The sequence below is a fragment of the Hoplias malabaricus genome, chromosome 3 (genome assembly GCF_029633855.1).
Source record: "Hoplias malabaricus isolate fHopMal1 chromosome 3, fHopMal1.hap1, whole genome shotgun sequence".
NCBI classification, from domain to species: domain Eukaryota; kingdom Metazoa; phylum Chordata; class Actinopteri; order Characiformes; family Erythrinidae; genus Hoplias; species Hoplias malabaricus.
The window spans coordinates 41,491,876-41,513,858 of NC_089802.1; the positions used below are offsets into that span (position 1 = coordinate 41,491,876).

General features: G+C 41.2%; 2 protein-coding genes across 6 annotated transcripts in view; both read left to right on the forward strand.

The window, feature by feature from the left end:
* prok2 (prokineticin 2) lies at positions 1-2,946 on the forward strand. The gene is made up of 3 exons (XM_066666217.1): positions 1-267; positions 1,360-1,485; positions 2,632-2,946. The coding sequence occupies exons 1-3, from the start codon at positions 196-198 to the stop codon at positions 2,755-2,757; spliced, it is 324 nt and encodes a 107-aa protein (XP_066522314.1). The 5' UTR covers positions 1-195; the 3' UTR covers positions 2,758-2,946.
* Positions 2,947-14,890: 11,944 nt separating this feature from the next.
* The window catches only part of foxp1b (forkhead box P1b), a 264,654-nt gene continuing 257,561 nt past the window's right edge, over positions 14,891-21,983 (forward strand). For all 5 annotated transcript variants that reach the window (XM_066662601.1, XM_066662598.1, XM_066662603.1 and 2 more), the window contains exon 1: positions 14,891-15,313. The gene's annotated coding sequence lies outside the window, so the exon portion shown is untranslated. The remainder of the gene's footprint in view (positions 15,314-21,983) is intronic.

The window sequence follows — 21,983 nt, forward strand, 5'->3', positions numbered from 1 at the left end:
ATGGGGGGCAGTGCTTATAAGTCACTCTTCCTTCATCTTCACAGTTGGAGGTCACCTGCATTCACACGCTGTCACTTCCCACTTCCATTTCACTGAGCCCTGAGAAAACACTTCAAAACTACTGGATATTTTTTAACTCCACATCATTTTTGTACTTGGAGAGAAATCTGAGCAGGAAGCCAGTGTCTGTGCGCCATGACGTCCACCTTCCCTCTGTTCTTCTGCCTGCTTTTAGTGTCGTATGGCTCTTGTGCAGTCATCACAGGGGTGAGTATGCTGGAATGCACCAGGGGTCAGTGGTCAGGCTTGACCTATGAGAATAAACTGGATTATTTACATTGATTTATTAGCGTTGTTTAAAAACATGAGCTTTGCAGACATACATTTAATATAATACATTGGAATTTTATATATATATATATATATATACCATGTAACACCATTACAGATGTATAGAACAGTACAATAACAGACAGTTAAAATTTTAAGAGGTTTTAGATGTGTTTTTACTGAGTCATTCTTTAAAACAATTCAGCTTTACTGTGTCATTAGGTTCATCGCTCACTTATGTGCTCTTGGGTGTTTTGCCAGACCATAAAACTTTGTATCTCAGAAATGGTAAATTTAGGAGAGGAATAAATTATATTTTATTGTATAATAATTAATAATTTAATATATATTTAATATTTTGCTTATTTACATTAAATGGAAAAATGTATTCCACTTTAATTTGGACAATTTGTGTTTCAATTTATTTTCCCAGAAGTAAAAAACTAAGCACTTGCACTTTGTCACAAAACAGTAATATAAGACATACAAGGGTTTGTGTGTTCTGCACCTTAAAGTAATTATTGTCATATGCAGATGCACTTAAATATGATCTACATTTTATTATATTCTGTACTCATTGATATGTCTTCTGTTAGTCTCATATTTAAAGTGGTGACACAGTAAATAAGACACTAATTTCCCTTTGGGGATTAATAATGTTTTCTGTAGTAAATCTATATTCTTGATTAAAGTTTTGGTTCTGATTAAGGGAAATAGTTTTACATTTACAGGCTATAGACCATCTGTTATGCCGCATACTTAGTAGCCTCATTTAACCCATTTCTTCAATGGTCAGGACCCCCACAGAGCAGGTATGATTTGGGTGGTGGATCGTTCTCAGCGCTGCAGTGACACTGACGTGGTGGTGGTGGTGGTGGTGTGATCTGATGATGTAGGACTAAAGGATGACCAACACAAACTGAGCAGCAACAGAATATACTGTTTCTAATAGTAATAATGAATAATATTATACATCAATTAATAAATGTGTGTGTGTGGGTGTGTGTGTTTGTGTGTGGGTGTGGGTAGTCCTGTGAGAAAGACACTCAGTGTGGTGGGGCTATGTGCTGTGCGGTCAGTCTGTGGATTCGGAGTCTTCGGATGTGTACACCGATGGGTCTTGAGGGAGAGGAGTGCCACCCCATGAGCCACAAGGTAGAAACACTTGTTATTTTCCTTGTTTTTCTTTCTGTGATTTTCCTGTTTTCTGTAAATATTTTGTTATTTACATGTTCCACTGAGGAGCAGCATGGTGGTGCAGCAGGTAGTGTTGCAGTCAAACAGCTTCAGGGATTTGAAAGTTGTGGGTTCAAGTCCCGCTCCGGGTGATTGTCTGTGAGGAGTGTGGTGTGTTCTCCCTGGGTCCGTGAGGGTTTCCTCTGGGTGACTGTCTGTGAGGAGTGTGGTGTGTTCTCCCTGTGTCTGCGTGGGCTTCTTCCTGGTGCTCCGCTTTCCTCCCACGATCCAAAAACACACATTGGTAGGTGGATTGGCGACTCAAAAGTGTCTAGTGAATGTGTGAGTGTCACCCTGCACCCCCTCCAGTGTGTGTTCCCACCATGTGCCCAGTGATTCCAGGTCAACTCTCGACCCACCGCGACCCTGAACTGGATAAGCGGTATCAGGCAATGAATGAGGTTGAATAAATGTTCTACTGACCATTTACAGCTCACTCTACTACTCCAATGGAGCAGAAAAGAAACATAAAATAACAGCATTGAAAAGAAGAACAATTGTATTAAAGGAATGCCATGTAACATTTTCCCTTAAAATTACAGCTTCAAAACAATTACAGTGCTTCACTGACCTGCAGCAGGGAGAAGGGAGCCTCTGTTGTTGCTACTCAGGGCTCAGCACCACAGAAATTGCACTATGCAAGATAATACCAATATAAGCAATGAGCAATATAAACCAAGTCTAATTATTGGTTAATAATTCTTATCTTTCACATTGTTCAATGCAGAGGACCCCCACAGGGCAGGTACGATTTGGATGGGGGATCATTTTCAGTGCTGCAGTGACAGTGACATTGTGGTGGTGCTGTGTTAGTGTGTGTTGTGCTGATACAAGTGGATCAGATACACAGTAAAAATGGGTGAATAAAGTATGCAGAACAACATACGGACTACCGTCTGTAATTGTAGATCTAAAAAGTGACCCTTTTTTGTTAGTGGCGGTCACTGTAACTCATTAGTTAACTTCCAGATCTCTACAATACATTTTGATTGTTACACAAGAAGAATCTGATCTGTTGTTTATTACTGATTATTATTTATTACTGTGTTTGGTTGTTGTCTGCAGGTTCCATTCAATGGGAAGAGGCTCCACCACACGTGTCCGTGTTTACCAAACCTGGCGTGTATCACTACAGTAGACGGCAAATCACAGTGTCTGCCACCAAACAAGTCCCAGGACTATTTCCTCTGAGGGATATGTGTGGATATAAACACAGGGGATTGTATAAAGTGTACAGTGTCATTTCCTTTTAATGGATTAATGGGGGACTAGCTATTTATTGAGCAAAAATTAATTCTGAAAGTACATAACAGGTAGTATTTTATCATACTATATACACTCTGAACTGTATAATACATTCCATGTTTGTAATTATATTAAAATGACTATATAAGTACCTGTATTTTATATGAATTTATTCAAAGTGTATTGAAGAATACATTTTGTGGAAACATTATCTGTGGTAAGCGCTGCAGGTTAGTGCCACTGTCACAGCTCCTTGGACTTGGAGGTTGTTGGTCCAAGTCCCGATCCGGGTGACTATCTGTGATGGGTGTGGTGTGTTCACCCTCTGTCTGCATGGGTTTCCTCCAGGTGACTGTCTGTGAGGAGTGTGGTGTGTTCTCCCTGTGTCTGCGTGGGTTTCCTCCGGATTCCTCTCACAGTCCAAAAACACACGTTGGTAGGTGGATTGGCGACTCAAAAGTGTCTGTAGGTGTGAGTGAATGTGTGAGTGTGTGCCGCCCTGGGCATGGTCACCTTAGACCAGGGGTGGGCAATCTTATCCACAAAGGGCCGGTGTGGCTGCTGGTTTTTGTTCCAACCAACTAGGAGGTCACATGATCATTTGTTTTACTCAAGCCAACTAATTAAAGGAGTGAAATCAGGTGTGCTTGAGCCTGAATGGACTTAAATCCAGCAGCCACACCGGCCCTTTGCGGATAAGATTGCCCACCCCTGCCTTAGACTTATGTGCAACTACTACAGAGCAGCTTATTCTATGGGTTAGTGCTTTTTAAAGGAGATTAAACAAGTCGTGTCAGCACCAGACACAAATGTATATTAACCACAAAAAAATGGCTCTGTCAATTCAGTCATTCTTTAAAAGAAGGTCTCAAATTCAGTACACTTTTTATAAAATTCAGAGAATGTTTCCTCACCATTAGTTAGCTCTACTGTCTGTTTCCGCAATGAAAAAGGTCCAGTGTTTGTATGCAGCCCTGGCTCTGTAAAAGGGAATCAAATTAAATGTCTCTGTCCAAACTGGCTCAGGAGCTCCCTAACAAAATGTCTGTCCCAAACCTAGTGAGGTGCCTAACTAGGCTCTGACCATGTAGGCAGCTGTTTAATTATGCAGTGTACTACGTCTGCCCTCAAAAGGCAAACAGATGCTCTAGTTAGAGATTCCAGCGCTCTCCACGTTACTGTTGCCTCTGTGTGTCAGCGCCATGGATTCTCCTCTTCCCGTTTTAATCACAATTTCAACTAGTTTTGCTCTGGAAGAAGGAATACACAGGTGTTGTGCTTGCATTGCATCATGGGATTGCCGTAGCAGCTGAGGAATGGTTCAATGCTGCCTGAAAATTCAGCCAGATTAAGGTTTCTCTGTAGGAAGCATATTTAATATATCTAAGAGTTGGGACACTCCCAAGTGTCAGGAGTGCACACACTATGAAAATGCTCTCTATGTAGACAGCTCACTAGGTTTTGGGACAGACCCACAGTGACACACAGTGGAGAGAACTCAGAACGTTGTAAAGTATGAAAAGAGCTGAGAATGTTGATCTATTCCTGCTCAATTTGTGGGTGACTTATGTATTTCAGCTGTTACTGTTACATTACTTAATGTGGAACTGATTCCAAATTCAGGAGATTGCCATCTTCATGAAAGTAAACACCAATGGAAAGTGCAACGAAACTAAACAACTAACAAATGAGTTTCTGTGGTAATTTAAACCGTGAATAATAACTCACAGGCAAGTTTAATTAGTAGGTCTCTTACTCAAACTTACTGTTCCACTTTAAAAGTTGTGGAGGTTCTGAATGAACACAAAAGGCGGGGGAGACTGTGTGTTGTTTTGCTGTGGGAACAGGAGTTCTCCAGAATCATCTAATGCTTTTTAAAACTGCGTTAAAGGAGGAGAATGAGAGCAAGTAAAGGCAAGGTGTCCAGCTTATTAACTTCTTCTGCTGGGCCACTTACTTTCACAAAGTAGAAGATGCTAAGTCTGCATCCGTGCACACTACCTGCTCTGCACCTGAGCTGATTAAGCCTTCACTCTGAGTCACAGTGGCACTGGGGACGTTTTTATAATGGCTGCATCAAGTAGCAGTGGTATAAATGACAGAAGCAGCTTAATTCATAAAGGTTTTTCAGTTACAGAGTCTATTTTACAAATGAACACAGAATCATGGCTTTTGACTGACTTGAGTCAGTTCAAGGGTAAAATCATTCTAACCTGAATACACAGGAACTAAACATGGTTTTTCAGGCCTGTGGTGCGACCCACAACAATAGAACCTTTTCTGTCCATGCTCTATAGTTGTATTTGGGGTCCTGGACATTAAAGCGGTGTATTAAGTGTGGAAGTCTGTAATTGTAGGACTACAATGAAATGGGCAGTGAGTGTAGAAAATAGGAGGAGGCTTTACTGTTATAATTGAATAGAGGATATTTTACTTTGGGTGTGATATACTATAATGCAGTTTCAGAGGCATCACCAGGTCCCCGAAGTCATTCTGTAATCCACCGTAAAAAAAAAAAAAGCTTCACTGTTTCCTGTGGTGAATCTTTCTTTTCATCATCTTTCAGATGCGATATATCAACTTTTATGAGAGCTCTTTTTTAAAACTCTTCTTAGATCTGAGGATGCTCTTGATAACATGAAAGGGGAGCCTTGATAAAGTGCGCACTCTAGTGTTCACATACAGCAGCATCCAGGAATAAAATACAGGAACTGGAGAGCACAGCAGCACGTCCAAATGTTTTGGCTTCACCCCACTACCCCCCACCCCTTTAATGAATGGATTCCCACTAGAAGCTGCTTTAAGGTAAACCCATTTCTGACACAGCTAACTATAGTAAAGTATGAAATAAAATGGGGCACTGGAGCAAAAGGTCACTATGCTAAATAATGACCATGGGCTAGAGGGTTTTAAAGCCCCAGCATTGGGCTGTGGATCTGTGGAACTGTGCTCTCTGAGGTGAGGGAGCTATTTACAGTAAGTGGCCTCACTAACTGTCTCATTGCTTAATGCCATAAAAGCCTCAAAAATGTTCCAACATCCTGTGTATAGCACTTCCCAACAGAATAGAAGCTGTCACTGCAGTAAAGTGAGACTAGATCTATTTGGACACACTGTAAAATAAGTCTGTGAATTTTGTGGTGGAAAACTGTAAAACTATGACAGTAAATGACTGTAAACTCTAAAATGGTCAAAAAGAGTTTCTGAAACAGTGAAATACTGTAAATACTTTTATCAGCCAAAATACTAATTACTAATTACTGTAAAAAAAATACATTATTTCACTGTTAAACTCACAAATCATTAGGGAAAGTACAAGTGTCCAAAGACTGGGAGGAGCTGAGACTCATCCCAGCATGCCTTGCTTCTTAATATTTTCTGTGATTTTCAGAGCTTCTTAGTATTTTTTCTGTCTTTGAGACTTTTTGGGAGTGCTGAAGTGGAGTGTGGTGCGCAGATACCGTACATTTCTTTGTTCTTTTCAGCAGTATCTCCTTTTAAAGGCTGAATATAGGATGTGGTTTGGCTGTATCTAAATATGGCTATACTGTCTCCATTCTCTCATTTGTTACACAATTTACATGTACATTTTAAGGCAAAACAATGTTTCTTTGTTTTTTTATGTAAATACTATGGCTTTTTACGGTGTATATCTGTTTTTTTTTTTTACAGAAAAGTATTGTAAACAAAACAGTTCTTAAATGTAAAATTAATGATTGCCAAAAACTTATATTTTACAGTGAAATTCTGGCAACCACAGCTGCCCGTTTTTTATCGTATATTTTACAGATTTCTTTTCTGCAGTGTGCCTTTAACTCTTGGATGAGCAGCAAAGCTCAGCAAAGTTTTGACATCACATCTATTGTAAACATTAATACTGACATGAATTAAATTACTATAACAATACATTACACTTGTGATAAACACTACACCTTAGTAAACACAACACCTCAGACTCATGAGGAGTTTGTCTCTGAAAATGAACAGCCTTTTTGCTCATCCCAAAGTCTGTTTCTCTTGCTCCTTTCTTCAGCTCTCTCCGGCCCTTTAAACTTGTACACGCAAACATTTTATGATTGTCCCACCCCCTTATCAGTCTCTCAGTTCACAGTGCTGTTTATGTCAGAGCACAAAGACAAGGTTAAACGAAGCAAAATAGACAAAACGAGCGTGGAGGAATAAGAGCACTGAGTAAAAGTGGAGAAAACAAGAACAGGGATGATAGAGAACTGAGCGAAAAAAGCTAAAAACCAGAGCTTCTGCTCCTCGCTCCTCACTGTTGTGCGCTCGGGGTCGGGGTGAACAGAGAGCGGCTCATTATCATTATCATATCATATCATTATCATAGAAACAGGTGCTGAAACCTGCCTTTCTGAAGAGGGCTGTTTATACGGGGAGAACGCTGCTGTGGGGTTTGATCCTTGTGGTATTTTGAGCATTTTCAGACCCAGAACTGTGTTCACTTGAGCAAAAGCCGTACAATATGGCCAGGGATGCTTTTTCGGTTTCTAATTAAGAACATACTCTTGAAAACACTGTCCAGTTGTGATTATTGAATGATGACCCTCATGAGTGATAAATGGAAAACATGGGAATGTTTTATTTGTATTATGCGGAGGACCCAATGTGCTCAAATACTGTATCCTGTGTTTAAGAGCCGTACTCCACTCATAAAGGGTGCCACTTCATGTAAGACCCCACTCAGGGGAGTGAAGAGCACACTCGGTTTTCCAGCCAAAACACTTGTTTACAGATGGAGAGAGTTGTTGATACTCATTACAGCTGTTAGACAGTGAACAGCAGGGAGAGGGAATGAGAGCAGAGCACACTCAGAACACCACACACACGTTAAAATGACTGCTCTACTGCAGGGACAGAATCTGCCTAAACATCCTCCATGTTTGTGAAGTAGGGGGGCTGCTGTCCAGTCTGATCACTGGGGATGATTAGCACATATGATGAGTCTAGGCATAGGTTTATGTATAAAGGAGCAATCTGTGATTTATTACACCCAAAAAACAGCATACATTCATTCATTCAGCCGACACGGAATTACTGGGCGTAAGGCATGGACACACCCTGCAGGGGGCGCTAGTCCTTCGTAAGGTAACTAGCATACAATATATTTACAAGTGTATTATTATGTTAGTGTTTTCTATGAAGTGCAGCTTTCAGGGGAAATTTACAAAGTTTCATTTTAATATACACAGGAATACTGTGGTGTTCCTGCCCAAGCTGGGAATTGAACTGTAGTCAATTCTGGGGATGGTAGTGGTGTTATCCAATACATCATCCCCACTAAAGTTAAAGGAAACATAGATGGTTCTGGAGAACTGCTGTTCACACTGCAAAAAAACAAAAACAAAAAAAACTTCTCTTCTGTTTGTGTTCATTCAGAAGCTCTGCATTTTTTAAGGTGGAATGGTGTTTTTGAGTCAGACGCCGACTGTCCCTTTACGTTTAACTTGTCTGTGAGTTTTTATTCAGTGTTATAAATACAGCAGAAACCCATTTGTAACTTAGCATGTTTAGTTTTGTAGCACTTTTGCTCTGTGTTTACTTTCATCGAAAGTCTGTGGTCTAAGTCAGAGTAGTTCCACCTTAATTAATACGTCTGAAACAGCAAGAATGAGTCAGTATTACCCACGTATGGAGCAGGAATAAAGCAACATCCTTAGCCCTAGTCATGCTTTTCAATGTTTGCATGTCTCTCCACATTTCCTATTTACAGAGCCACTGATGCATAAAAACACCAGGGCTTTTTTCCGGGGCACAAACAGACCAGAGAGCTAGCATATGGTGAGGAACCATTCTCTGAAATGTATAAAACAATCGTGAACATCACCTTTAAGACACCTGTAGGCCGACTGATGGTTGTGGAGAGTAGATAACATGCTCTATCTTTGTAGAAACACTGCCTGGTTCCTATCACCACCACTGTGAAGAAATCTGAGTCAGTACCATCCTCTACGATCAACCTTTACTTATAGCACAACCAGTGAGTTATGTGGAAATGGACAAAATGGGTGGAGTGCTCCTTTAAGAGTGAAAGCAGGTGCCAGTTCCCTCCAGTGGGCTATGCTTTAATTCTGCTTTAATGAGCATGAAGCAGCTGCTTGTTCCCATTGTTCCTTTTTCAAGTCTCGCTGTGACTTCAGCAGCGGGAGGGCTATCACTCGCGAGTCTTCTCCCCCTCGGAAACTCTGAGAGCTTTTCATTAGTTTAATTACCCAATTAACAGAATGCTAATTAGCCCGCTTCTGTATGGAGATGGTGTTACATAACCGCCAGTAATCCCCAATTAATTTGTTTTAAAGCAGGGCTCTATCTTGTCAGGGTCCAGTCCTCAGGGCATCAGCTAGGCCTCGTCCATGTGATGTCAACACCATCCACACAATAACACCTTTGTTTTTCTGTTACACAGCCCTCAGTGCCAAGGGTCTTCAAACAGCAGTGGGCTCCCCGCGCATTACATGCCTTTACGTCTTTATTGGGAAGTTGATTTTAATCTCACTTCATTCATTTGGTCGTGGCCTTCTGGGGCTGAATGGAGAAGAGTCACCCAATCATTTCAAAGTGAATATAAGGGAATATATATCATGAAGATGCCACATACTGAGACTTTTTACAGCAGGGGTCCCAAATATTTTGGACAAGGAATGGCATGAATATTCTGAATGATTTGTTTTAAAATTAGAGCCATTAAAAGGGACATATTACATCGCTGATTCCACAAGTGAAAATAGTTCTGGGGTCTTAATGAAATGTCTAAGACATGCTTCTGTTAAAATACCACAAGGATCAAACAACACTGCAATTTTCTTAACAGCCTTCTTCAAAATGGCCAGTTTCAAAGGAGAATTATGGAGAATGAGCCTCTGGTTACTTTAAAATCAAGGCAGCCAGGATTGAGGTGTGAGGAGCAGAAACACAGGCCTTTAGTCATTTTTCTGTGTTCTCTTTCTTCTCCATTCTAATTTTCATCATATTTCATCAGTAAATGTATTTCTCCACACTTGTTGTGTTTGTTTAAGGTGGAGCAATTCTGAAATGCTTGTGACCTAAGACACTGCACAAAATGTTTTCCATGTTCACAGACATTGTGGATTGATAGACTCTATATAAATGATCAGGAACTGAATCTTTAATTCTTTATTTTTAACTCTGTTGATGAATACAGAAAATAGCATTTTATTTCAACAGGACGTTTACAGGCTGCAACCAGAATGTTCTTATTAATTAATAAAATAAAATAATCAGAGGAGGTTATTTCTGGTCTCCCAAGACCCAGGAATATCCATTTCCTTTAAGAATTGATAATCACAATATTAAGCAGGTTATGTCATATGAATACCTAGTGTACGTATAGATGCATTGCCATGTAACAGTGATAACAGATACAGTAATGTATTGTTGAGGGTTATGATGTGTCAGGGTGAATAATCAGATTTTACTTTTCTTTTACAATGCAGTGGTTCAAAGTGTGATGCAATATTGTGTAGGGGCATGTTATAGTTGTCTCTCCCTGAAAGACTGCTTCGACTGATACAAATCTGTTCCAAGACTGTAGGTCAAACCCTGGAGGAGGGTTTTACAGAGAGTGAAAAAATGGAAAGCTTGTGATATTTTGTCAGAACCATTGTGTGTGCAATGTGGTGAATGTAATATTTTGCCCATAAATAGACACATTAGAGCACCAAAGTCTAGACTTAGTGCTCGTAGGTTTGGGAACTCTTTTATACCGTAGTCAGTTGGGATAATTAAAGGAAAGAGTGAACTGTTTAGACATGCACATGCAGTAATATGGTTATTGTATTGAGGGAATTTCTCATATGATGTAAGGGTGTTGTTATGGGGTGTGTTGTAAAACGTGTTATAAGATTTATTTATTTATTTCTGTTTATCAGATTTCTTTTTTTATTCTCTCCGTTATCGCCAACCCCACACCCTTCACCCCATCCATCCATCCATTATCTGTAACCGCTTATCCAATTTAGGGTCACGGGGGGTGCAGAGCCTACCTGGAATCATCGGGCGCAAGGCGGGAATACACCCTGGAGGGGACGCAGGGCAACACAGACACACACACATTCACTCACACCCACGGACACTTTTGAGTCGCCAATCCACCTGCAACGTGTGTTTTTGGACTGTGGGAGGAAACCGGAGCACCCGGAGGAAACCCACGCGGACACGGGGAGAACACACCAACTCCTCACAGACAGTCACCCGGAGCGGGAATCCCCTGGAGCTGTGTGACTGCGACACTACCTGCTGCGCCACCGTGCCTTCACCCTGTTATCAATAAATTGGAAATCATTTGTATCCAATCATGTCACATCGTATCATATGTCCCTTCCCTCCTTAAACTTTTGCACCATGGTTTGACTTTTGTGACTTTTGACAGACACATTAATACAGAGCTGATACAGATGCCCGCTAATGTAGCTTTAGGAGTCTTGCCCAAGACTTGCCCAAGAATCTAGCTTTAAGAGTCTTGCCCAAGGACTATTATCAGTATAGTGTTGGTAATGCTCCCTGAGCTGAGACTGGCACCCAAGACTCTTTTATGGAAAGCAGTGTTGTTATCCACTGCACTAACCAACAACAGCCTTACGAAACACACAGCACTATTTATACCCCCAAATATTCCTAAAGGACCAAAATAAGTGATTTTCTACTGGATTTAATAAACCAACATCCCATACCCTTCTTCCTCTCGTGCTGAAACAGCGTGGTCTATATCAGTGACAGCAGATAAAGGGACAGAAGAAATGAGTCACAGTGGACTATACTCACACACAACAGGGCGGCTGGATGATTGATGCAGCTCTCTCGTGCCTGCAGGCTACAGTTTGTGTCATTAACTTTTTTTTTTCTGGATCAGTATATAGGGCAGTGAAGCCCCACGACTCCGGATGTCACCCTCCTAGCCATCAGTTTGTTCATGGAGCGCTCTCGGGGCCCGTGGCTGTGTAAATTGTCTAAACACTTAATAGAAAATTGGCAGCAAATGCTATAATTTAACAAAGAATGAAAAAGTACATGCTCCAACAAACTTTTCATACAATGATCAGAAAGTAAATAACACAGATGGCACATTTTACAGTCAATTATTTTTGTAAAATGTTGTAAAAAAACTACAGTAAAATTGGATGTGTAAATTTAGTTAATGCAGCAGGAAGGTGTCGCAGTCACAGAGCTCCAAGGACCTGGAGGTTGTGGTTTCGAGTCCTGCTCCGGGTGACTGTCTGTGAGGAGTGTGGTGTGTTCTCCCTGTGTCTGTGTGGGTTTCCTCCGGGTGACTGTCTGTGAGGAGTGTGGTGTGTTCTCCCTGTGTCTGCGTAGGTTTCCTCCGGGTGACTGTCTGTGAGGAGTGTGGTGTGTTCTCCCTGTGTCCGTGTAGGTTTCCTCTGGGTGACTGTGTGTGAGGAGTGTGGTGTGTTCTCCCTGTGTCTGCGTAGGTTTCCTCCGGGTGACTGTCTGTGAGGAGTGTGGTGTGTTCTCCCTGTGTCCGTGTAGGTTTCCTCTGGGTGACTGTGTGTGAGGAGTGTGGTGTGTTCTCCTTGTGTCTGCATAGGTTTCCTCCGGGTGACTGTCTGTGAGGAGTGTGGTGTGTTCTCCCTGTGTCTGTGTAGGTTTCCTCCGGGTGACTGTCTGTGAGGAGTGTGGTGTGTTCTCCCTGTGTCTGTGTAGGTTTCCTCCGGGTGACTGTCTGTGAGGAGTGTGGTGTGTTCTCCCTGTGTCCGTGTAGGTTTCCTCTGGGTGACTGTGTGTGAGGAGTGTTTCCTCCCACCGTCAAAAACACTTGTTGGTAGGTGGATTAACGGCTCAAAAGTGTGAGTGTGTGTGCCACTCTGCGAAGGACTCTGCGAAAATAATAATAACAAAAATAATTTAACATTTTTTAAAAATAATAATATTTAATAATATATATAAATTGTGCCTTATATTTATTCTAAACCCTCAATATGTTATGTTCAGAACATAAGCAGTGAGTGCCCATTCAGTTGTGTTAATCAGGGAGTAGATGATCACTCAAGTCAGAGGGTGGCGCTCTCTACCAATGAAAGAGCTCCTGTGCTGCAGCTCCATGCCCAGGATGGGTCCAGTGTAAGCCACAGTACTCTAGTAAATACCATCATTTACAATTAAGTGGGTGGACACTGCTTTTCAGTCCTTGATCAAGGGCATTCAGCCAGGGTAAGAAAGAGTGTAGCTTTATCTACTGGCTTTATTTAATTGACTTTTTAAGCCTGCAGAAGGATATTTATCATTGTTTCTTACTTAACATTTGCTTAGACCTGTAAATACCCTTTGGCAATAAATGTGGCATGTATTCTTAGCGTTAGTACTAAACTACAGTGGAAATAAGATTGGGTTAAAGAGGTGAAATATGATGGAACATTCATTTTCTTTGATTTTTTCATATAAAAAGAGACCTTTAATGTTTTTATTGTGACCTCTTTGCACTAAAATGTGTTGATTAATAATTGAAATATAGATTCTCCAGGACATAACACTACATTAACACAGAAAAGGAACAGACAGTGATGCAAATGGATACAGTAAATACATGAAATAGATGACAGACTATACAGAACATCTTCTATACAATATTAGCTATACAAACAGGAAGCACGAGACAGTAGAGGCTGGACTAGAAAGAAACAGAGCAGCTAGAGGTCCACAGCAGTAAGCCTGCCCCTTTTATATTTATTTTATTAACTTATATTAACTGTACTTAGCAGGATAAATGTGCACAGACAGTTTCACATTCAAAGTGACTATGTGTAGTAACTGTAGCTGGTATAAAAGATGAAAGTGAAAGGTTGGACTAAGTTAACTGTTTGTTTTGAGTGTTAGCTGTAAACAGTGTTTAAGTCTCAAAAGACATGGCATTCATAATCTGAAGACAACACAAGCAAACAAACAACAAAACAATTCACCTGGATAGTTCTGTGAATTCAGTGTATTCCTGCCTAAAGTCCTTGTGGGAATGATGGGGCAGTAAAAGCAGAAGTGTGGGTAGTGTTCGCAAGAGTATATTAGTTTTGCTTAACTAGTGGTTGGAACCTGTGTTTCCGTATAAATACGGTGCAATCTGAATGTACATCAGAACAAAAGAATAACAACCGAGTAATAATAAACAACACTGTTTTTAAAATAACAGTGCAGTGTGTCGCCCTGCGAAGGACTGGCGCCCCCTCCAGACTGTGTCCTTGACTTGCGCCCAGTGATTCTGGGGAGGCTCTGGATCCATCGTGACCCTGACAGCGAATGAAGGAATGAATAATTTTTAAAATAATGTTTTAGTGTAGGACTCAAATACAACAACAACTTTTAAAAAGTTTTATAAAGCCACTCCTCCACTAGAAGTACATAATGATTTCTTATGTAACAATCCTAAGAAACCAATTTTGTCAATTTGTGGGGCAGGGGGGGACTAACTGCCGTGGAATATGTTCATTCATACTGAAAAAACCTGAAGGTGCAGACTTAAATCTTAACCACTTTTAAAGTATTAGTGGACTTTTCTATTGGAAATAAGTTTAAATCCGTCGTACTGATGAACAGAGATGATTTTTAGGGGTTTAACTGGGGACTGGAGGGGGGCTTAAATGTCTTAAAGAGTAAATATAAGGAATCATTCATTGTGATTGTGAATTTATGCTAGGTATTCTTTAAAAAAAGAGACACAACAAACATATCAACACAGATACAGTGAGGAAAGTGGAAAGTGCATTTGACATTAGAGCCTGAAGCTGAGGGTCTGACACTTTTCCTTCACTTTCTTCACTTCCTCACACACTGGGATTGTCCTTCTCCTGAACTTTTCCCCCACGTTTCATTGGGCAGAGCCGAGAGAAAAAGAAAAGGAGAGAGGTGGGGGGGGATGGGGGAACGCTTTTCATTTCGTTTGTAATTAGTCAGTTGACGTTTGCTGCAGAACAAGAAGTACTTTCACTTCAAACAGAGGCTTATTAAACACTTTCTGCACGGAGTGAGCAGGAGGCAAGCCGTGTGAACGTCCTCTCGCTTGAAACAAAGCCCTTTTCGGGGGGAAAAACTGGGGGAAACGAAGCTGCACGGCTTTATTTTGGAAGTGGAAGATGAAGGCAATGCACGGTTGTTTACTCTGCAGGTGGATGTGACGTCACGGATTGGACCATAAAAAAAATTAAATCCGCGACTTTTGTTGCTTTTTACGTTTTCGTCTTTTCTCTTCTGTTCTTTTTCCTTTACCTTTTATCCGACAGGGTACATTAAAGTGTCATCTCGCTCTCGTCAGGCGGGGAGAGAGAGCCAACGAGGTGGCGTGAAGGTGCAGATTCCCTCCTCCGAGTTAGTTAGTCCCCCGAGCGGAGTAATATGTGTTTACAGTGTGCGCGGCGCACGCTTTTCGCCCCGTAGCGAGCGAGAGAGTGACCGAGCGTAGTTGTAATATTTACCGCGCAACGACTTTGAGTCTTTCGCACCCGTCCAGCCTCGTTCAACCGCGGTAAGTTCACGAAGCTCTTTCTCTCTGTGCTCTCTGTCACATGTCGCCTTTCGCACGCCTCCTTCTCCTTTTGTTTTCACTCCGTCTTCGGTTGCTGCTTCTAACGGCAGCGGCGTAAACAAGTAAACAAACAAACAAGCAGGCGCATCGTCGCGGGGGAAACAGACGCGAGCAGCCTTCGCCTAGTTTAGCGTTACGCAGTCGCTGTTTTCCTCAACTTGTTTGTGAAGAGAGCAAAAGCACGACAGCTGCTTCCTTACTGCTCTACCTACTCTATAAGTGTGTAGCAAAGTTTTCCGAGCACTTTACAACCCTCGAAAACCGCTTTCACTGCGGCAGGGGACACAGGACCACGCTCACAGCACTCGCTCCAACTGACGAACATTTCACATACTTTCTCGCCTTGGCTGCTACAAGCTGCTCACTTCACGCCTCAATGTACAACTTTTACAGAGCTGAGATTTCTCCTGGACCACCAACACGCTCCCACCACCACGTGCTGCTCTCTAAGCTCCTGTAGTTTCACTATTTTACACCAGTGTTCCCTATTTTGCACTGTTTTCAACAGTTTACACCATTTCAGCCCCGTGTCTCTAGCCTCATGTTCTTGTGCATGGAGCTCTTGCAGTGGACTGTGTGGAGAAAGTCCTTATATATGTTTGTCCTATATTTGTAAACAGTTCACAGTTGTTCTACAGAAGTATTTGGTCCCTGTGTGCATTCTTTAAACACTATTTAAAGCCATTTTTTGTCCTTGTGATTAAGTGTGAAAATGTAGTAAAAATGTGTCAAATAAAATAATAATAATAAAAAAAATGTGGACACACTGTGACCTAGTTCATAGAGCTGAGAGCTGAGCCCCAGATTTCAGCCTTTTCTCCCTTACATTATTTCCAGCTCTCTAAGTCTTTTCTTTTATTACTGAGCAGTTCTGCAGCGTGGAGCTCTTGGAGTTTGGGAGTTGCATCTTTAACTTCACCCCAAGGGTTTAGACCTGAGTGTGACTGCTTAGAGAGTTTACATACATTTACTATTCAGAAGTATTACGCACCTAAGCACATAGGTTTAAACCAGCTGTTGGGGCATTAAGCAGGTTTTTGGTGCTTGTGCTCATTTGAATAAATGCAAATGAAATACATTTACAGTGGAAGGTTCCTTATTTGTCCTTATTTAAAAAACAAACTAACAAAACAAGCCTTGATATCACGTGAGCCAGTTGAAAGGACACAATATAAATTCAATTTTTTCCCCCTGAACCCCTACATCCATTACAGGAGCAGCATTTTTGCTTTAAATAATAACAAATGGATTAACCGAAATTCATAACTCTTGTATAAAGGATTAAACCAACACTTTTTTATGTGCATCATTTACATGGATATTCCCAGCTGTCCTAATTTATTTTCGGACATTACTCTGATTAATAGCATTTAAATTAGACCCCCCCCCTCCACATGCCTCAAACATTTGCCTGGTATTGTATATTGTTTTCTTTCATTGCTGTTTTCTTTCTCCACAATTTCCCCCAATTTTAGAGGAATGTAGCTGCTCACTCCTTAAACTAAACCTCAGAACGTGCAGAAGCTGTTTCTGCAGAAATTAATATGGCTTTGTATATATCTAGGCCTCAGTAAATGTGTGGCTGTGTATGACAAGTTTGTAATATATTAATTGCACCACACTGCATTGTTGTGAAAGCAATTGTAGCCCTCTGGGTTCAAGCAATTTTATGTAGATTTAATTAACTTTATTAATTTCATATATATATATATATATAGTGTATTAAACAACACATTGTTTAGTGAAGTCTGAAGCTGTGTGTGGATTTAAAATGTGACATTTTTGTTTGCTACTGTAACACACAAATTTAGTCAGTACACACTCTCTCTTACTTGCTCGTTCTATCTAACGCTCTCTCTCTCTCTCTCTCTCACACACACACACTTATTTGTGTGTGTAAAGCCAATGTCTGTTGATTGTATGGTTGTTATCATCATTATCATTTATTATCATTATTGTTGATATTTTAAAAAATAATTTTTAAGATTTTTTGGACCCAATTCCTCACGCTATTTCCATCAGATTCCACATTTTCTGGCTGGGAATAAAAGAAAAGGAAGCGCATACAAAACAACACATCTTTATTTGTGAATAAGTAGTTTGAGAGATGATTTATTTTGAGATGTACTTTATCCATTTATTGACTGAGTTTTGAAAAGCATTATATTTGGAGAACGGGGGAGAGCTGAGTTCTTTGCGTTAGTTTTTTTCTGCGAGATGAGTGAAGAAAGAAGAGAGAGAGAGAGAGAGAACTTTTTTCACAGGAGAAGTAAACAGCCTTCAACAAGCGAACCTTGACAACCCAGATTAAGGAAAACACTGGAGATCAAACACTGCTGCAGCGGCCCGTTGTCATGTGGGGGGGTGGAGAGAGAGAGAGAGAGAGAGAGAGAGAGAGAGTGTGTGTGTGTGTGTGAGTGAGAGAGTGTGTGTGTGAGAGTGTGTGTTTGAACAGGCACCAGGGTTTGTGTGCTCACTTATGCAGAAACAGACCTCAGCAAACGGAGCTTGACCCAGGTTTAAAAGCACGGGGATCAACTTTTCTTTTCTTTGCTACTTTTCCGTCATCTGTTTGTAAAGAGCTGAGCTTCAGTAAACTTGCGCTTAAAGGGAAATTCCATACATTTTGTCATTTTGTTGAGAAGTTAACAAATCACATGCCCTCCACTGACTAGGGTTCAGTTCCCATCTCCATCAGGGACCACTATTCTACACCAATGAGCGTCACTGGGCAAGACACCTAATGCTACTTTCTCCAGTGTCATAGCTGAAGTGGTAAGAGTTTTTGTGTGCACCATTGATGAGGGTAAAATATGAGTCGATCTGAAAAACCCTTGTGCCTTTTAAGACCAAAAACGATGTCTCTGGCACCCGGCACCCTGTCTAACAAAAGTTCATGTGATAACTTTAAAGTGGGGGAGCTGTTAGAGGTTGCAGACGTCTGGTTCCTTTAAACACCGCTGTGAACATTTTTGACTCAGTCACTTTCTTGAGAACGGCGCAAACCACTCACAATGACTTTGTTTGAATTTTAACACATTTTATAAGCTTTGAGGAATTTCCCTTTAATTGTTTACATGTTCAAAACACTGGCTATTTTACCATATTCAATACTGCTGCTACTGTACGAGACGAGTGTAAAGTTGAAGCACAGTCCTCTGAGTAATAATAGTAACACTGCTGTACAGAGCCGGTGGTGTGTGTGTGTGTGTGAGAGAGGGAGAGAAAGTAGGGGGTGTGTGCGCGAGGGCGTGTGTCCTGTGTCCAGCAGTGTGCGGTGGGCAGCTGTAGCGTGAGTCTCTGTGCCGTGTCTCCTCCACACTGAGCCGGTTGGACGTCTTAAGGTACGGACGGCCGCAGTCTCCTGTTTCCATGGCAAACCTGGACGCTGACTGTGGGGCCAGGGCTGCTTTTTTCTTTTCTTTTCTTTTTTCCTTTTTTAATTTGGCCCCCCTAAATGCGTGTAGTTTCCTCTTGTCACTTCCTTTGTTGTCTCTGAGAACAAAACCACGAAGCCTCATAACTCCACTTTAGTTGTTTTTCATTTTTGACCACATTTGAAAAATGTCAACTGTCCTTTTCATTGTATTCAAATGTCATTTTTTAAAGGGATCAATAGAAATAGAGAAAAAGTTTAGTTAAACTCCTTTCCGAAGTGATTCAGGCCCTTCCGCTCACCCATGCCCCGTACCGTGTGTTAAAACACCCAATATTACGTGTTAGATTTCACAGAGGCTGTACGTCTTCTGTCCTCCGCACTGAAAGATATAGGGCTAATGAATGGAGAGCTGTGGTGTTGTGCAGAACCTGAGAGGAACCCTCTGTCTTTTCCCTCCCTCTCTCCCGTGGTCACTCTGCCAGCTCTCGGGGTCTCTATCCCGATCTGTGAGCCACGGCTCATCCTCAGCGTCTCGCTCGTGGAGAGTGGAGTCAGGCTGATGGGATTAGTGGATGGATTAGAGGTCGGAGTGGTGTGATTGTCACACGTCTCTTTGTGCCAGCTGTGCTGCTGACAGCTGAGCTGGGATCAGTCTTCTCTGGATCACTTTCACTCCTCCATGGCTGCCCCGCTCCAGGCCTGAAGGGCTGCAGTGAAACACCTACTGTAACTTCCTGGGAATTTTACTGCATGCCTTGCTTCTGTGGCCTGAACAATATGATTATTTTTGGTCAGGTATCGATTTCAGGGAGCTATGATTTGTATTATTTATAATAATAATAATAATAATAACAATAATAATTATAGGGCGACACGGCGGCGCAGCAGGTAGGTGTCGCAGTCACACAGCTCCAGGGGCCTGGAGGTTGTGGGTTCGATTCTCGCTCCGGGTGACTGTCTGTGAGGAGTTGGTGTGTTCTCCCAGTGTCCGCGTGGTTTTCCTCCGGGTGCTCCGGTTTCCTCCCACAGTCCAAAAACACACGTTGCAGGTGGATTGGTGACTCCAAAGTGTCCGTAGGTGTAAGTGTGTGAGTGAATGTGTGTGTGTCTGTGTTGCCCTGTGAAGGACTGGCGCCCCCTCCAGGGTGTATTCCCGCCTTGCGCCCAATGATTCCAGGTAGGCTCTGGACCCCCCGCGACCCTGAATTGGATAAGGGTTACAGATAATGAATGAATGAATGAATGATAATTATTATTTTTATTATGGATAAACAGTTAAACTGGCCGAGGTCTTTGGTGCGTATGTGTTAAATACTGTTTTAGATATGTTTTTCCCACTTAGTAAACTCTGTCAACTCCTCATACCCTAGACTTTGTTGTTGTTTTTGATCATTGAATATGTAACAATTTGAGGACTATATACATTAGCCAATAAACTCTATAAATTAATATCTTATACATATGTCTGTTATAAATTGTGATCTCTAAATAGGCACACGAGAGATCAAACAACACAAATTATTACAATTAGAAATAATTCATTTATTTTTAAAAATTATATTACATAACATTATTCTTGATTTTGACTTTGGAGGGAAGGCTGTGTGTGAAGGGTGCTTGGTGTCGATTTGGGAGTCCCAGTGTTTTGTACAGCACATACAAGCACTGTGTGTGTGTGTCTGTGTGTAAACAGTTTTTTCCTTGCTGTAGTGCTAAAGACACAAAATTTTAGGTTGAGCTGTAATTTGTATATTGCTACTTTAAAAATCTGCTAACTGAAAAAAAAGTAAATATTGTTATATTAACAGCTGATATCATTAATAACGTTGGTGGTTAATATCAGCTGATATTATCAGTCAGCCGATGAACCAGCCTGGCCCTAGTTGGTACCCTGCCGCATCCTGGAGGTGAGCTTCCCTAATGCCTTTGTTTTATTGTTTTATTAGGGATTGGCGCTGATGCTTCCTCAGAAAGGGAGTGGGGCGTTCGTTTCAGCTCGTTTGGAAACTGCTGATAAAACCAAGGTTTTTTTTTCCTCTACACAGAAGGTTCAGCCATAGCCTGTGTGGGTTTGTGCTGTGACTTGGACTCTCAGTTAGCACAGAGATTTTTTTCGTTCTTTCTCTATGAACATAATTTCTCGTATCTTGCCATAAAATATCCCGCAAAAACACAGAAATGCCGGGTCTTCCCACACCTGCGCACCCCGCTTGAGTAATTTGGTATGTCGGCTATCAGTGGTGTGGTTTGATTACCATTAGCTCGGTATTACTCAGCTAAAGGGCAAGAGAAGTAACGCCCACAAGCTGTTGTATTTGCCTGAATTTGGAGCTGTAATCCATCATATTGTAACTTATTTTTAATGTGTATCTGTAGAGTGTGGTCAGCTGGACTATGCACAACCGTTTGAGAAATCCTATTTTATTTTATTTATTTGTTTTTAAACATTCACCCATTTTTTTCCCTTCTTCCGTAAGATGTGAGCAGAGTTGCTCTGTGTGGTTTTAAGTGAAATTCTAGAGAAACTGACTGAGTCAGAGTTTATCACCATAGTGGTGATAGGAACAAGACCTCCACAGTTACAAGCTCCTCACAGAAATATTTTACCTACTTAATTTTCCCTATGTATCTAACACTATCTATTTGTGGCCTAAAATTTTCCTTCTCAGATTTACCTCTGTTTAGCATCAGCAGCATTCTGCACGAGCTCAGAAGTGATATGTGGTTCACTGGTGGTTGTGGAGAGTGAATAAAACAGCTCGTATCACTGCCACTGAAAAGAAATCTGAGTGGTTAATTTCAGCTCTATATTGCATCAGACTACTCAGAAAGACTTTGTTTAAATGTCAGTAATGAAATGATACCCAAAAAAGAAAACTGCTCAGATTCCAACGTTAATAGGAAAGGAAAAGGCCTGTTGTACTGAAACGCACTTTTAGTAGATGTTCGAAGGCAGATACTGAAGTGTGACATGAGTCAGTGCATTTTTAAAGTTTATTTCATATTACCGGCATTCTGACTGGACCCTGCAGATACAGCTGATACAGATGCACATTTACTCCACTTGTGCCTCCATCTTTAAGGTGGTTTCTTAATACTTAGACAAACTTTGTTGTCATTTTTTTGTACACGAGTGTATTTAGAACAAAATGTCTTTGCCCTAGGCTGACATGGAATTTAAAAAGTAGGTAGAAAACCACAGGAATTAACCTATAAAAGTATTAAAAAGAA

What these genes read in the sequence shown, in the direction of transcription:
- prok2 (XM_066666217.1), top strand. Translation starts at nt 196, where the DNA reads ATGACGTCCACCTTCCCTCTGTTCTTCTGCCTGCTTTTAGTGTCGTAT. An exon ending in CTTGTGCAGTCATCACAGGG is followed by an intron (nt 268 to 1,359) that starts GTGAGTATGCTG and finishes GGGTGTGGGTAG; the next exon opens with TCCTGTGAGAAAGACACTCA. An exon ending in GCCACCCCATGAGCCACAAG is followed by an intron (nt 1,486 to 2,631) that starts GTAGAAACACTT and finishes TGTTGTCTGCAG; the next exon opens with GTTCCATTCAATGGGAAGAG.